Source organism: Myotis davidii, unplaced genomic scaffold (genome assembly GCF_000327345.1).
Source record: "Myotis davidii unplaced genomic scaffold, ASM32734v1 scaffold309, whole genome shotgun sequence".
Lineage (NCBI taxonomy): Eukaryota > Metazoa > Chordata > Mammalia > Chiroptera > Vespertilionidae > Myotis > Myotis davidii.
Genome location: NW_006383013.1, coordinates 1,413,479 through 1,427,853, shown reverse-complemented (window position 1 = coordinate 1,427,853; position 14,375 = coordinate 1,413,479). Strand labels below are relative to the sequence as shown.

The 14,375-nt window shown below is 38.6% G+C and overlaps 1 protein-coding gene across 1 annotated transcript in view; it reads left to right on the top strand.

The window, feature by feature from the left end:
• TMED10 (transmembrane p24 trafficking protein 10) overlaps nucleotides 1-6,334 on the top strand; it is a 33,100-nt gene extending 26,766 nt beyond the window's left edge. The window contains 3 exon segments of the mRNA XM_006779651.2: nucleotides 5,013-5,048; nucleotides 5,050-5,140; nucleotides 5,584-6,334. Coding sequence (XP_006779714.1) covers nucleotides 5,013-5,048; nucleotides 5,050-5,140; nucleotides 5,584-5,705 — 249 coding nt within the window. The 3' untranslated portion in view covers nucleotides 5,706-6,334.
• The last annotated feature ends 8,041 nt before the right edge of the window (nucleotides 6,335-14,375 follow it).

The window sequence follows — 14,375 nt, the reverse complement described above, 5'->3', positions numbered from 1 at the left end:
AAAGACTTTATAACTTGTAACATTTCCAAACACTACCAATGAGTGTGATAGTGAGAGCTTTCTCCTAGACAGTGGACCTCCTGAAAGTAGATGTAGAGTGCTCAGCATTCAGGAAACGCTTGCTTCAGGGGACCAGCTGCACTTAACTGCTATGAGAAAGTTGGCTCCTTTGAAGAATTCATGGAATGGTCAGAACAGGCAATTTACAAGTGTTTGCCATGTATCAGGTGTGTGGGTCTATACAAAGTATACATTTTAAAAATTTCCTTGAGTTCAGGGCCAAACTAGTGTAGGGGGAAAGGATAAAGATAAAAACAATGTAAATATGACAATGTATGATTGCATCTTAATTGTGTGGCTAGTGTAAGTTCTCTAGGGCTTTAGGGAAGAGGGAATCAGTGTGGACAGGAATGGCTAAAGGAGTCTTCATGATTAAGGTTTGAAAGATAGGTAGGGTTTGAATATACTAAGTGTGTGTATTTTTGCAGGTCAGGGATTTGGTTTTACTTGCATTTTACAGCAGAGCTTTGCAGTTTTGATGCTGAATAAATGCTTTGGTAATCATGGGTAGGGAGTCAAAAGACCATGGATCTGCTAGTCGTAGTCTTCTACCCAAAGGACTTAGTAATTTTGTAATATCTTTAGTTTCCTCATTTGTAAAATGAAGTCCCTTGTACTAATATTTTTCTGATTACTTAACAGCTAGATGCAGCCTGCAAAGGGAATGTTACCCCCTAGTGGAAAACCGATGGTCCACACACTGTCAAATAAAATAGGCCTTGCTCTTAGCAAGCTGTTGGCCAAATACTTACCGTCCTTCCAGCTGTGGAAGAGAGAAGATACACTAGAAAAATGGTCTGCCTTCATGAAACATGTATAATTTAACATCCTTACAGATATTTTTAACATTAAACAGATTTTTAGAAGAGCACAGAAGTCGGTGGGGATTTTGATAGATGTTTTTTTGTTAGCTTGTACTGACTATGATATTAAGTATTGATGATATTCATTGAATGCTTAGTCCTGGGCAAGCAAAGAGGGTTTTTCTGAGAATACTTGTGATAACTTGTTTTAAAATTTTATTCTCTTAGCCTGTAAAAATTAGAATAACAGCCTGAAACCTAGGAAATTTGACTAATAAACTGGACAACTACCCAGATCCTTGTGACCTAATATAGCTCTTTCATTTCACCTTTGATCCAGAAAACACTTAGTGTGGTCATCGGGTTTTCTTCATCAAATTTCAGTGCCTACCAAATACAATGTATAGTCAGACATGGATTCCAATTTCAGCTCCACAAGGTTCTGAGATCTTGGGAAAGTTATTTAATACTCTGAGCCTTAATTTTTTCATGTGAAAAATTTAAGGATAATAATATTCACCTTGTATAGGGTTATGAGGATTAAGTGAGGTTACACGCTCTAAAATACATATCATATCACATCCTGGGTATATACTAATAGGTCTAATTCATTATACTACCTTCTTCATCATCTTCACTCCAACCTAACTTTTGAGACTTATATTTGCTATTACCCACCACCATCTCCTTAGCACATGTGTGTATTGACATGAGTGCATGCATAAACATACACATCCATGCACATCAGACTACTCATAATTAGACTACTCATGGTCTTTTAAGCATGGCCTACACTTTTCTACCTCTGTGTTTTGATTTGCAGGTTCCCCTCAGCCTTGAATGTCTTTCCTTCTCACCTTTTTTCAAATTCTACACAACTTGTGAGACCCAACTTCCCACTTGTATTAAGTTTTCCTTTACTCTTTCAGCTATATAATCTCATGCTACTTTATTCCTGTTCCACTTTTACTGTGTGCCTTTGTTGTAGAAGTTAATATATAATGCCCTATATTACGGTTACAGCTTTTTATGTGAGCCTCTCCACCAGACTTGGGCTTCTGAGGAGCAGAGGTCATAATTTAATTTGGTGCCTTGCACACAGTAAGCACTAAAAAAAGCATTGTTGTTAGGGTCTTAAATGTTAAAAAAACAAAAACCCTCTTTACATTTGTTTTGATTTCTAGATTTAGATTAAGCATATAAATATATATCATTGTTGTTGGATTTTCCTATTGAGTATCCATATGTTAGATGATTGAAATAGCAAGTTGGTTTTCAATATTTAGATTCTTTAAGCTTCCCAGATATTAAATTAATATAAGAATAAAGGTAGCCGAACCGGTTTGGCTCAGTGGCTAGAGCATCAGCTTGCGGACTGAAGGGTCCCAGGTTCGATTCCGGTCAAGGGCATGTACCTTGATTGCGGGCACATCCCCAGTGGGGGGTGTGCAGGAGGCAGCTGATCGATCTCTCTCATCGATGTTTCTGGCTCTTTATCCCTCTCCCTTCTTCTCTGTAAAAAATCAATAAAAAAAAGAATAAAGGTAGTTATTAGGCAGAGAGGTTTTTTTTTTTTTTTTAGGAAAAGAGACCTTTAACCCACCCATAGAAGTCTGAAAATAATTTGCTAGAATTAAGGACAGGATTGAGTAGGGATTTCATTGAGGTAATAAAATTGACTTGGATGATAGGAACTGGGCTATTTGGTTATGAATAGAGTCTTCAGTAGGACCTATACTAGAAAAGGGGTTGGGAAATTGGTTAAATAGACAATGGCCTGGATGCAGTATGGAATACTGTGCAGCAGTTAAGAGGGAGGTGAATCCCAAGCACTGGAGTTTTTGGAAAGATCATAAGTGGGGAAAAGAAAAGCAAGTACAACAGTGTATACATACATTATGATCCTATTTGTAAATAGTTTTAAACTTCATTTTTCAGTGCACATTTATGTTCATACTAAAGCATAAATAGTGTGTATCTTCTAACAAGGTCTGGAAAGGTATACACCAAGTTCATAATCATGGTTACCACTGAGAGGGAATATGTGGATGTGAGAATTGAGGATCTATGAAAGTGGACTTGCCGTTTCTGTTTCCTTTGCTTCTGAATATTTTAAATTCTTTAGCAGGAGAACATATTTAGGTGTTGCTTGTACAATTAAAAAAATCAAACACCAGAAAGGAACAGCATTGGGGACAGGTTTTTTGGGCTCTAAACTACAAAAGCAACCTCAAGACCAAATTAATTTTAAATCCAGCATCCATTTCAGGTTTTATACCGTGGGCTATTGCCATTTGAAACACACACATACATACACACACACACATACACACACACACAGTGGGGGAGGAGCTTAGAAGTAGTCTTCAGAGTAATTTTTACAGGTATTATTTTCAGCTGGCAGAGGCACAGCCATAGTTTCACTTCCAGTTCTTTTTGCAAGTTACGATTTAGGGAACTTTAAATCATTTATCTCTAAAGAAGTATCACACCATTGCTTTTATACTATCTCATTCAGGAAGCTTTGGAGAGGGAACTATAGACCAGGAGGGAAAACAAAATGGTAAACAGATTAAGGTTCAGCTTATTATATGTCTCTTGTATTGGTATCTTTTTCCTGGGGAATTTTCCTTGCTCTGTAGCTCTGGATGAAATCAATCAGCAGACATATATTCTATGTTAATGGCAAAACCTGGCATTTGGGGCTTCAGCTAGGAGAGTTAGATCTTATACCCAGTTAGCCTAGTTCTGTTCTGCAGGTGTCAGTCACACCATTAACTCTAGCAAACATTTTACAAATGTAAAACAGTGTACATCCAGTAAAAGACAACTTAGGTGGATCATTGCAAATCTATCACTACATTTTAAGTACTTTAATATCAACTCAATTTTTATATCCTTAACAGCAGTTTTCTAGTTAAGTGAAGATTACAGATATGCAAAGGGAACATTAGAACACTCTTAAACTCTTCCCATGCATTCCATGTTAACAGCTATTAACATTTAACAGAAAAAGAACAAGGAAGGCAAATTGGACAAGAGAAGAAAAAGTAAGGAGTTCTAGATATAATGTATATTGAATAGGGAGTAAAGCAGCAGATGTAGAAAAAGAATTTTTAAAGAATTCTTTATATAGAAAAATTTAAGAGCAGCTGGTATTAAGTTTTAAGATCGGAGTATCCCCATTTTAAAGCAAATGATAATTTAAAAATTGATAAGAAAAAACAATTAGAATAACAAAATCCTTGCTTTTGTCAAATCTTGGGGATTTCAGATGTCTAGGTTGAGAAGGAAAGACAGTTCATTTCTTTCTCACATTCCTCATTCTTTAGTCTACCTGGAAGTCCCTGGAGATTTTTTTTTTGATAACAAGCAGTGTCATTCTAAAAACAAATGCAGCCCTAGCCAGTTTGGCTCAGTAGATAGAGCATCGGCCCGCCGACTGAAGGTTCCCTAGTTCGATTATGGCCAAGGGCACATGCTCGGATTTCGGGCTGGATCCCCAGTGTGGGGTGTGCAGGAGGCAGCCGATTAATGATTCTCTCTCATCATTGATGTTTCTATCTCTCTCTCCCTCTCCCTTCCTCTCTGAAATCAATAAAAAAATAAAAACAATTTTTTTTTTAGCAGACAGGATTCATCTGGGCTCTGGATCACTAAATTTAAAATTGTGGCATTTAAATGAGCAAACCAGAATTCTCTAATTTTATAGTCTGGGTTAATTATCTTAATGCTATAGTTATGCCTACTCTCTCATTCATGTGCATTCCCTATTGGGAACTTGGTGGTTTTTCTTCTAAAAACACATTTGACTAATATTTTGACTCACATTTACTATGCTAATAATATTGTTTATTTCATAGACATTATTGGAAGGGTAAAGTACTTAATTAAAGTCTGAAATCTTGCGAAAATAGTATATCTTACTTTATAGCCTACCACATTATAATACTTCTGAGGTTTTAATCAAAAGTAAAGTATAAAAAAGTCTGAGGTGGAAACAAGCATTTGTAGGGAAGGGAAGAAGTGCTAACTTTAGAATGATCGAAGAGTTTTTAAGTTTGGTGAAATATTTTAAAAGACTTGTCTTGTGTTCTTGAGCAGAGCGATTTTTTCAGGGAGTGGGTTCATGATTCCTTTCTTTTCCAGATTGCAAAAGTTGAGAAGCTCAAACCTTTAGAGATGAGAGTTACGATGCCTAGAAGACCTGTCAGAATCTATCGTTAATGATTTTGCCTACATGAAGAAGCGAGAGGAGGAGATGCGCGATACCAATGGTGAGGGGAGGGCAGCTCTTGTTTCTCTATAAGAGAACCATAGAGGAATCAGATCACCAGACTTTAAATCCTGGTGTACCCTTTTCTCCGTTTTGCCAAGGGTGGGGGAGGGGTGGTGTGTGGAAAGATAATTGCTAACTTCAGTGTTGCTGCTACAGGTAAATGAGCCTTGTTAGATTTTCAAGGAAATAGAAATCACTTCCATACGTAGTTGACCATATTCTCAGTTTGCTTACCATGTATCAAATTGATAGGACTATTCTTTGCAAATTTTAACATTTATATATAGAATAATGAAAATTTAAGAAAAAGCTAACTGAAATCCTACTCTTAGGCCTAGGGACAAAGTGAAGTTAATTAATTGCCTTTCCTCCCTGGCCATCGTTTAGCCTGCTGAGCCTCATTTCACTACATTTACAATGTTTTTGTTTTGATTTTTTTAGAATCAACAAACACTCGGGTCCTATACTTCAGCATCTTTTCAATGTTCTGTCTCATTGGACTAGCCACTTGGCAGGTCTTCTACCTTCGCCGCTTCTTCAAGGCCAAGAAGTTGATTGAGTAATAAGGCCTACTCTCCTCCCACCTGTATCTCAGCCAGCAGAACATCACTGGGACGTGCCTGGCCTAAGGCATCCTATCAACAGCACCATAAAGGCACGTTGGAACTTCTTGCCAGAACTGATGTCTCTTGGTGTGGGAGGACATGGGTTACCACCTACACCCAACAAGTCATTGAGGGACTTCTTTATAACTTGATAGGATTTGGACTGGTTTTGCAACAATAGGACTTAATAGAGTCACCTGTGACAAAAAATAGGGGTTACCTAGATAATGCCAAAGCCAGCATTTGTACTGGGTTTCCTCATGTGATCTGTTGAAACCATGTTTTCTTTCCTTCTCCCACTTGCTCACCAGCTCGGGCTTCCACTCTAGTTCCTTTACCAAGATTTGAATGACCATGTGGAACTTGTTTTATTCTCATTGTCCTCTTTGGATTTCTGTGTGAAAACACCCTTAACTTTATCTTAACCATTAGCTGAAATGTTTAGATAGCTTCTGGAGGTATCCCTTCTTAATTTTATGTCTCATAAAAGGGTGATGGATGTGACACCTCATAGAAATGAGCTTTGAACTATAGATAACTCTTTTTAAAATTTTTCATTTTAGAGAATTAAAACATTTGTGCTCAATTGCTTGAATTTCCTTTTTGTGTAGTTATGTGTGTTTAGTTCTATGCAGTTTTATTACATATGTAAATTCATGTGACCACCATCACAAAATGCAAAACAGTTCCATCACAGGGAACCCTTGCTACCCTTTTATAGCTACAGCCACCTCCCTTCCTTACTCCCAAGCCCCAACCTCTGGCAACCACTAATCTGTTCTCCATCTCTCTAATTTTGTCATTTCAAGACTGTTATATAAATCAGCAACCGCCAACCTTTCGGACCTCATGGACCACTGGTTGGCAACTGCTGATATAAATGGAATTATATATTATGTAATCCTTCCAGATTAACTTCTTTTGTTTGTTTTTTTTCTCACCTAAGGATATTTTTTCCATTGATTTTAGAGAGCGTGGAAGGGATGCAAGAAGGGGGAAAGAGAGAAACATTGATGTGAGTGAGACACCTCGATTGGTTGCCTCCCACATGTGCCCCAACTGGGGCCAGGGATCAAACCTGCGACCTAGGTACATGCCCTTGACCAGGAATCAAACCCACGACTCTTCGTGTGTGGGCTGACATTCTAACCATTGAGCAATACCAGCCAAGGGTGAGATTAACTTTTTTCACTCAGCATAATGCCCTGGATGTCCATGCAAGTTGTTGCATGGATCAGTAGTTGGATCCTTTTTATTGTGTAGTTGTATTTCATGGTATTGATGTACCACAGTTTGTTTATCCATTTACCCATTGAAGGACATCGGGGTCATTTTCAGTTTTTGGCCATTACTAATCTTCTGTGAACATTCATGTACAGGTTTTTATGTGAACATAAATTTTCATTTATCTGGGATAAATGCTCTCGAGGGCAATTGCTGGATTGTATGGTAAGCATGTTTAATTTTTTTAAGAAACCACCCTATCTTTTTCTAGAGGGAGTGCCATTTTATTTATGTTCCCACCAGCAATGTATGACCAATCAGGTTTCTCCACATCCTCACTGGTATTTGCTGTTATTGTTATTTTAGTCATTCTGATAAATGTATGTAATGAGACCTCATTATGATTTTACTTGCATTTTTCTAATGGCTAATGATGATGGACATCTTTTCATGAGCTTATTTGCCACATATATCTTCCTCAGTGAAATATCTGTTCATGTTCTTTGCCCATTTTCTAATTAGAGTATTCTTTATACTAACGACTTTTGAGCATTCCTTATATAGCCTACATATGGCTCCTTTGTCAGATATGTGGTTGCTTGAGTTTTTAACATAACATGTACCAAGGAAAAAATTAGAAAATTTACCAAATCTTCTTACCTGACCAGCCGGGGATTTAATTCCTGACCTTATATGTCCCCCTGAGACATCTATTAAAAAACAACAACACTGGAAGGATCATCATGAATACAATAAATACTTGAGAATAACGTTGTGAAAGCAAGGCCAAGAATCACTATGAGTATGAGGAACGTAAAGGCCAGTACTGATATAAATAGAGAATGTGGATACAAATGACCATGTTTGTGAACAATTATGAAAAATACTATCACTTGAAATCTTCCCCACTTCTCCCAGGAAAGGAGCTAGGAGTTCATCCTTTCTGTAATCTCTTTTTAAAACCTTGCTAACTGTTGTTACAGGGCTTGTCTAATCGCAGTGGCAGGAATTACAGGATTTAGGGCCATGCAGCTTGCAGTTAAGCAGCAGCATGTTAGAATTAACAGAGAACACTGCTGTGCTGACCTGGATAAAGTCCAAAGATGGAAGAGGGAGTGAGTTATGTTGTTAAAATCTCAGGCAGTTCTGTTAATATTTCAGCTATTGTGAACCCAAAAGCCTCCCCCCTCCCCCCCCCAACTCCCCTTTGACTCCATGTATGTATGAATTTCTCTGGTGTGGCATAAAAGTGGTTCATTAACTTGTGCAACATCGCCATCTGCTGTTGAGTATTGATAGGAACTACTTTTGAGGACCTGGCAGCGGAATCCTTGTCATAAAGGCAGCAGATGTAGAGAAAATCTGTGATATTACATTACTCAACGACAGAAGATACATCCAAGTGAAGAGAATGACCAAATTTGTGGGTTAAGATTTCCTTAGATGTTTAAAGGTGAAGTTTTGTACCATTGGTCTAATAAGATATGCTTTCATATTTCTGACTGGTGCCTTTCCTCTTTTTACAAGCAATGAAAGCTACTTAGTTGGTTATAGTACCCTGCTCTGACAAAATGTCGAAGAAAATAGAATAGGCAAATATTTTATTTTGCTGATGTTTTTGTCCCCAAATGTGATTTATGAAACTAAAATTCTTTCATGTCCTTTCCTTTTACTCATGCCAAAACTACCAATGAGAACATTTGTATTTTTGGTTTAAAGTTCATTGGTATTACACCTTGGTGTTATCAAAAAGTAAATTTATTTGCCTTCAATAAATGGCTAGTGCAAGAGCAAATTAGATTTTAAAATGGGGATGTTATCTGTTTTCTCCGTTTTGAACCTATTTTTCAACAGGTTGTATAAAATATAGATGAGAGTGATGCGGTTTAAGTAAGCTTTGTTACACCATTGTCATAAGCCATTTTTCTGTTTGTTGAATGGAAAGAAGCATGTGGGACTTATACAGATTCACTTGTGTTGGATGGGAATTTTTGTGTAAATTTTCTCAAATAAAGGCTAGCAGAAACCATTGTAGGTGTATTTTTCTGCTGTTACTCTTGAGAACCTCTTTGTTTGGATTGGCAGTATTCCTCCACATTCCTTAGTTTTAATATATGGCAAGTTATATGTGGTAAAGAAAAAATATAATTATCCATAATTTACTCCAGATAGATAAAGTTTATGTGAGCTAGCAAAAGTTTATTATATTTTATATAGAAATTATAAATATATATGGAAATAATTATATATCTTCAGAAAGACCAAATAGGGTTCTGAAAGCCAGGCATTCTCTCTTTTAGAAACTGCTACTGGAATTAATTCCTTTAGAGTAGGAGTGGGGATCCTTTACGTAGGAGTGGAGATCCTTTATTCTGCCAAAGGCCATTTGGATTTTTAAAAATATATTTTTATTGATTTCAGAGAGGAAGGGAGAGGGAGAGAGAGAGAAACATCAATGATGAGAGAGAATCATTGATCAGCTGCCTCCTGCAAGCCCTCCACTGGAGATCAAGCCCACAACCTAGGCATGTGCCCTGACCAGAAATCGAACTGTGACCTCCTGGTTCATAGGTCGATGCATAACCACTGAGCTACACCGACTGGGCCCATTTGGATATAACATCATTCGAGGGCCATACAAAATTATCAGTGTAAAAACTAACCTGCTATATTTTATCAAATATTTAATTAACTCACCCCTAATGCCTTGGCAGGGCCAAAACAAATGATTTCACAGGCTTTACTATGGCCCGTGGGCTGGATGTTCCCACCCCTGCGATAGAGAACCTTCACCTTGCCCTCCTTCCTTAAAATGCCTCTCCCAATTTAGAACCCCTCAGAACTTGCTTATTTTGGCCCATCATATCTATGCAAAACCTCCAGCAAGTAAAGGCCATTTTCTCCTTTTATTTGCAGTTGAACATCTATAATAATAAAATTATAATATGCTAATTAGACCGGACGACTGAACAGTGGAATGACCATCGGGACAACCTTCAGAACGAAGCCGAAGCCGGGGCTGCGAGGGCTGAGCCCCTTGCAAGAATTTCGTGCATCAGGCCTCTAGTTTTTCATAAAGCTTATTTCCAAGAGCAACCTGAAGTGCTTTGCATGCTCACTGGCTGACCCTCCACTTCCAGTACCCAGAAAAATGGGTAATTTGCCAGTGAATTTATACAAAGTAGTGGTTCCCAATATCTGAGTATAAGTAATTTAACATCAGAAATGTCTTCTTTCTCACTGAAGTTTTACTTTTAGAGAACATAATACATACAGCAGAACTTATCAACGAATTTGAATAGTCTGAAAAGTATCATATACTTGTTAAATGGTAGTACTTTTTGCAAATTATTCACTCTGCTGCAGTGGTGTCCCACATGAGCCCCATGTATAATTTTAAATTTGTAGTACCCCATTAAAAAAGTAAAATTAGCCCTAGCCGGCTTGGCTCAGTGGATAGAGCGTCAGCCTGTGGGCTGAAGGGTCCCAGGTTCGATTCCGGCCAAGGGCACATGCCTGGGTTGCGGGCTCAATCTCCAGTCGGGGTGTGCAGAAGGCAGCCGATCAATGATTCTCTCTCATCATTGATGTTTCTATCTCTCTCCTCCCTTCCTCTCTGAAACCAATAAAGAAATATATATATTTTTTAAAGTAAAATTAATGTATTTAGTTTAATATATCCAAACTAGTATTTTAATGTGTAGTCAATATTAATATATTATTTTTTCATATAAAATCTTTGAAATCCAGTATGCATTTGATAGCTACAGCACTTCTCCATTCGGACTAGTCCTACTTCAGGTGTTCAATGGCTGCATGTAGCTAGTGGCTGTCATATCAGACCATGGAGGTATAGATTTTGCTTGGTACTTTGGTAGATTCTTTAATCTTTTTTTTCTTTAATCTTTACAGTAACTCTGTGGCCCCTGGGGATCTGCATTCATAAGTGAGAACTTCTGCTATATAGCATCCTGACTGCTCACTTGTTATAATATAACATGGAAATACCTGTTTTTGACCAAAGGCACTTTAAAATCAGTTATACCTTTAGAATGTTGAGTTTTTCTGGACTTATGAATACTCAAAGGTCAGATAATTTAGTTTTATTTATACCCATTTTGAAGAAGAAATAAGCATGAGTGCTTACATTTGTCAAGCTTATATTAATGCATTATAAGTAGAACAATGCACAATATCAGGCTAACCAAATTATAGAAATTATCATTGCAGAGATGCCAGCTTTAAACCTTGTCTGAACCCTATTCAATTTCTCTAAAGTGAAAGTCAACACTTCTGGTTTTAAGTGATTTTCCCCCATTCTTTTTTACTCAAGAAGACATTTTTTGAATATCCTGTTTAATGTGTTGAGCTAAACTCTGGAGTAGACTCGATAAATAAGCAACACCCGTCCTCAAAGTGGAGGTGGTAATTGGGATGGTCTCTACCCAGAATTATTTTACTACTTTGTTTAGCCAATACTGACAGGAAGCCTTCACTAACCCATTAAGTTTGTCTTGGAAAAATGCCCCTTCTAAATGCCTTTCTAGAAGTCTTATAACACTATAACTTATATACAATTATCCTTATAATTACTTCATTATCTGTCTGATACATGGACTGTGAGACCATGCTTATTTTGTTCTCTCTTGTAACCCATCATCTGGCACAAGTAGGTACTCAGTGTTTGTTGAATGAATAAACTGAAAATTCAAAAAATATCTGTATAATATAGAATTCCGGAATGGAACCAACAAAATAAAATGTAATGGGTTATCAGTCAGTCTGGCATTTAGGTTAAAAAATGTTATATGCATACAAGACAATAGCAACATGATACTCAACAAATAATTTTTAAGCCTATATTATCAAGCACTTTTCAAGGCACTGATGGTATATAGCTGTGGACAAGAGCGCAAAATCCTTTCATGGAGCTTATATTCTAATGAATGAAGATAGCCAATAAAGTAAACATAATAAAACAATATTTTATAGATAAAAAAATATTTTATAGGTAAGTATTGTGAAGAAAATAAGGAGTGATGTGATCTGGTGGGGGGGCATGGTACTTTATGTATTTTTTTTTGTTAACCCTCACCTGAGAATATTTTTTTCTCCCTTGATTTTTAGGGGGAGTGGAAGGGAGGGAGAGAGACAGAAACATCAATGTGAGAGAACCAATTGGTTGCCTCTGGCAGGCATCCCAACCCCGGCCAGGGATCGAGCCTACAACTGAGGGACATGCCCTTGACTAGAATCAAACCTGAGACCCTTCAGTACACAGGCCAACGGTCTAACCATGGAGCTGTGCTACTTTAGATTGACTGGATATGAAAAAGGTTTAGTTAAGTGCAAGCACAGTGTAAGCAAACCATCATCATAAAGGCTGGTACGCTAATAGAACAGAAACATTGTATCTAGGTCAAAGGAGACCGAAGACCCCTTTACTCTCCTATTCAGACCCAATGCTATGCAGAGTGTGGGGTACTTTAAAAGGAATGTTGATAAACTGTAAAGAGGTCAGGAATGTGAAAGGATTAATTAGCCCTCACTCCATTATACCGATTTTCTTTCTCTAATTTTTTAAAAATATATTTTATTCATTTTTTTTACAGAGAGGAAGGGAGAGGGATAGAGAGGTAGAAGCATCGATGAGAAACATCGACCAGCTGCCTCCTGCAACCCTCACACTGGGGATGTGCCCGCAACCAAGGTACATGCCCTTGACCAGAATCCAACCTGGGATCCTTCAGTCCGCAGGCCAACGCTCTATCCACTGAGCCAAACCGGTTAGAGCTTCTTCCTCTAATTTGCTGTCACTATCACCATCACCTAGTTAAAAACCTGGGAGTGTCTCCTGGACTCTCACATTTACCTCAGCAACCATATCCCTCCTGCCTGATCACCAAGTTTAAATGTTCCTTGGATGGATTTCTTCAACCTGGACCTCTCTCCATCTCCACTCAACACTGATAGCACCTTAGTGCCTCTTCTTTTCTTAGAATATAAATAGCCTCTTAACTGGTCTTCCTGCCTCCAGTCTTTGTCTTCCACATTGTCATCAGAGTTCTTTGTAAAATATAACTTGGATCTTATGTAAGGTGACTGTATTGTTTATTGTCTGAGCTGGGGGCACTTGAGCAGAAGGCGGCTCTATTATGCTGGGACTTACCCCGCAACTAGGGACATACAGTCATACTAATCATATACTTCCTTAAAAATCTCCAATCATTTTCCATTGCCCACAGGAAAAGCCAAACTATAAAACTGTATTTGAGGCCCTGTCTCCTTCTTCTACCCGACACGCACCCTGTCCTCCAGCCAGAACCTTTCTCTTAGCCCCACACATCCTTCTCGGGGAAGAGCTCTGGAGCCAGATTGCTTGGTTTGGCTCCCAGCTCCCCTTACTGTAACATTGAGCAGGTTACTTAACCTCTCTGTATCTTGGTTCCTTCTGTAGAATGGGAATAATAGGATTAAGGGGGATGGCACATGGAAAAAACCCCACTTAGAATGGTGCTAGAAACTCTATAAACGTTAGCTGTTACCTCTCTGATGTAGATCATATTACCAACTTTACAGATCAAAAAACAGGCTTGGAGGTGTGAAGTTGCCCCGTCACATAACTGATGGAACACGTTCACCCAGGCATTGCGATTCCCTGAGTAGCCGGAGGCCAGGGAGATCCCCCACCCCCAGTGACACCTAGCTCTCAAAGAATGCTGCATGGAGTTCAGATGGTCAAAGACGAAAGAATGCTAAATATGAAAAAAAAAAAGATAAGAAGGGTGTCAGGAGAATTGGCTTAACAATTTTTTGGAGTTGTGTATGAGGGAGGGACCTAGGGTGGTCCTGGGAGAAATAAGTGGACCCACTGACTCTTAAGATGACAGGAGACAAGTACGTATGTCTGCCTACTACAGTATCTCTCTAAACCAGCGGTTCTCAGCCTGTGGGTCGCGACCCCCGACCCTTTCACTGGGGTCACCTAAGGCCATTGGAAAACACATATATAATTACATATTGTTTTCATGATTAATCACCGTGCTTTATGTTCAATTTGTAACAATGAAAATGCATCCAGCATATCAGATATTTACATTACGATTCATAACAGCAGCAACATTACAGTTATGAAGTAGCAACGAAAATAATGTTATGGTTGGGGGTCACCACAACATGAGGAACTGTAGTAAAGGGTCGAGGCATTAGGAAGGTAGAGTCTAAACAAAGGGCGCGGTGCAATCTCCGAAGGGACTGCTTCCCCCAGTCACTGCCCCCGAGAGAGGCCGGGCGCCAAGATGAGCCCGGAGGAACTCCGGACTTCCAAGCTGTCTCGGGAGCCCGCCAGGGGTCGGGGAGGTGGTCTACAGACCCGGCGGTGACCCCTCGCTCCTGCCGGAGTCC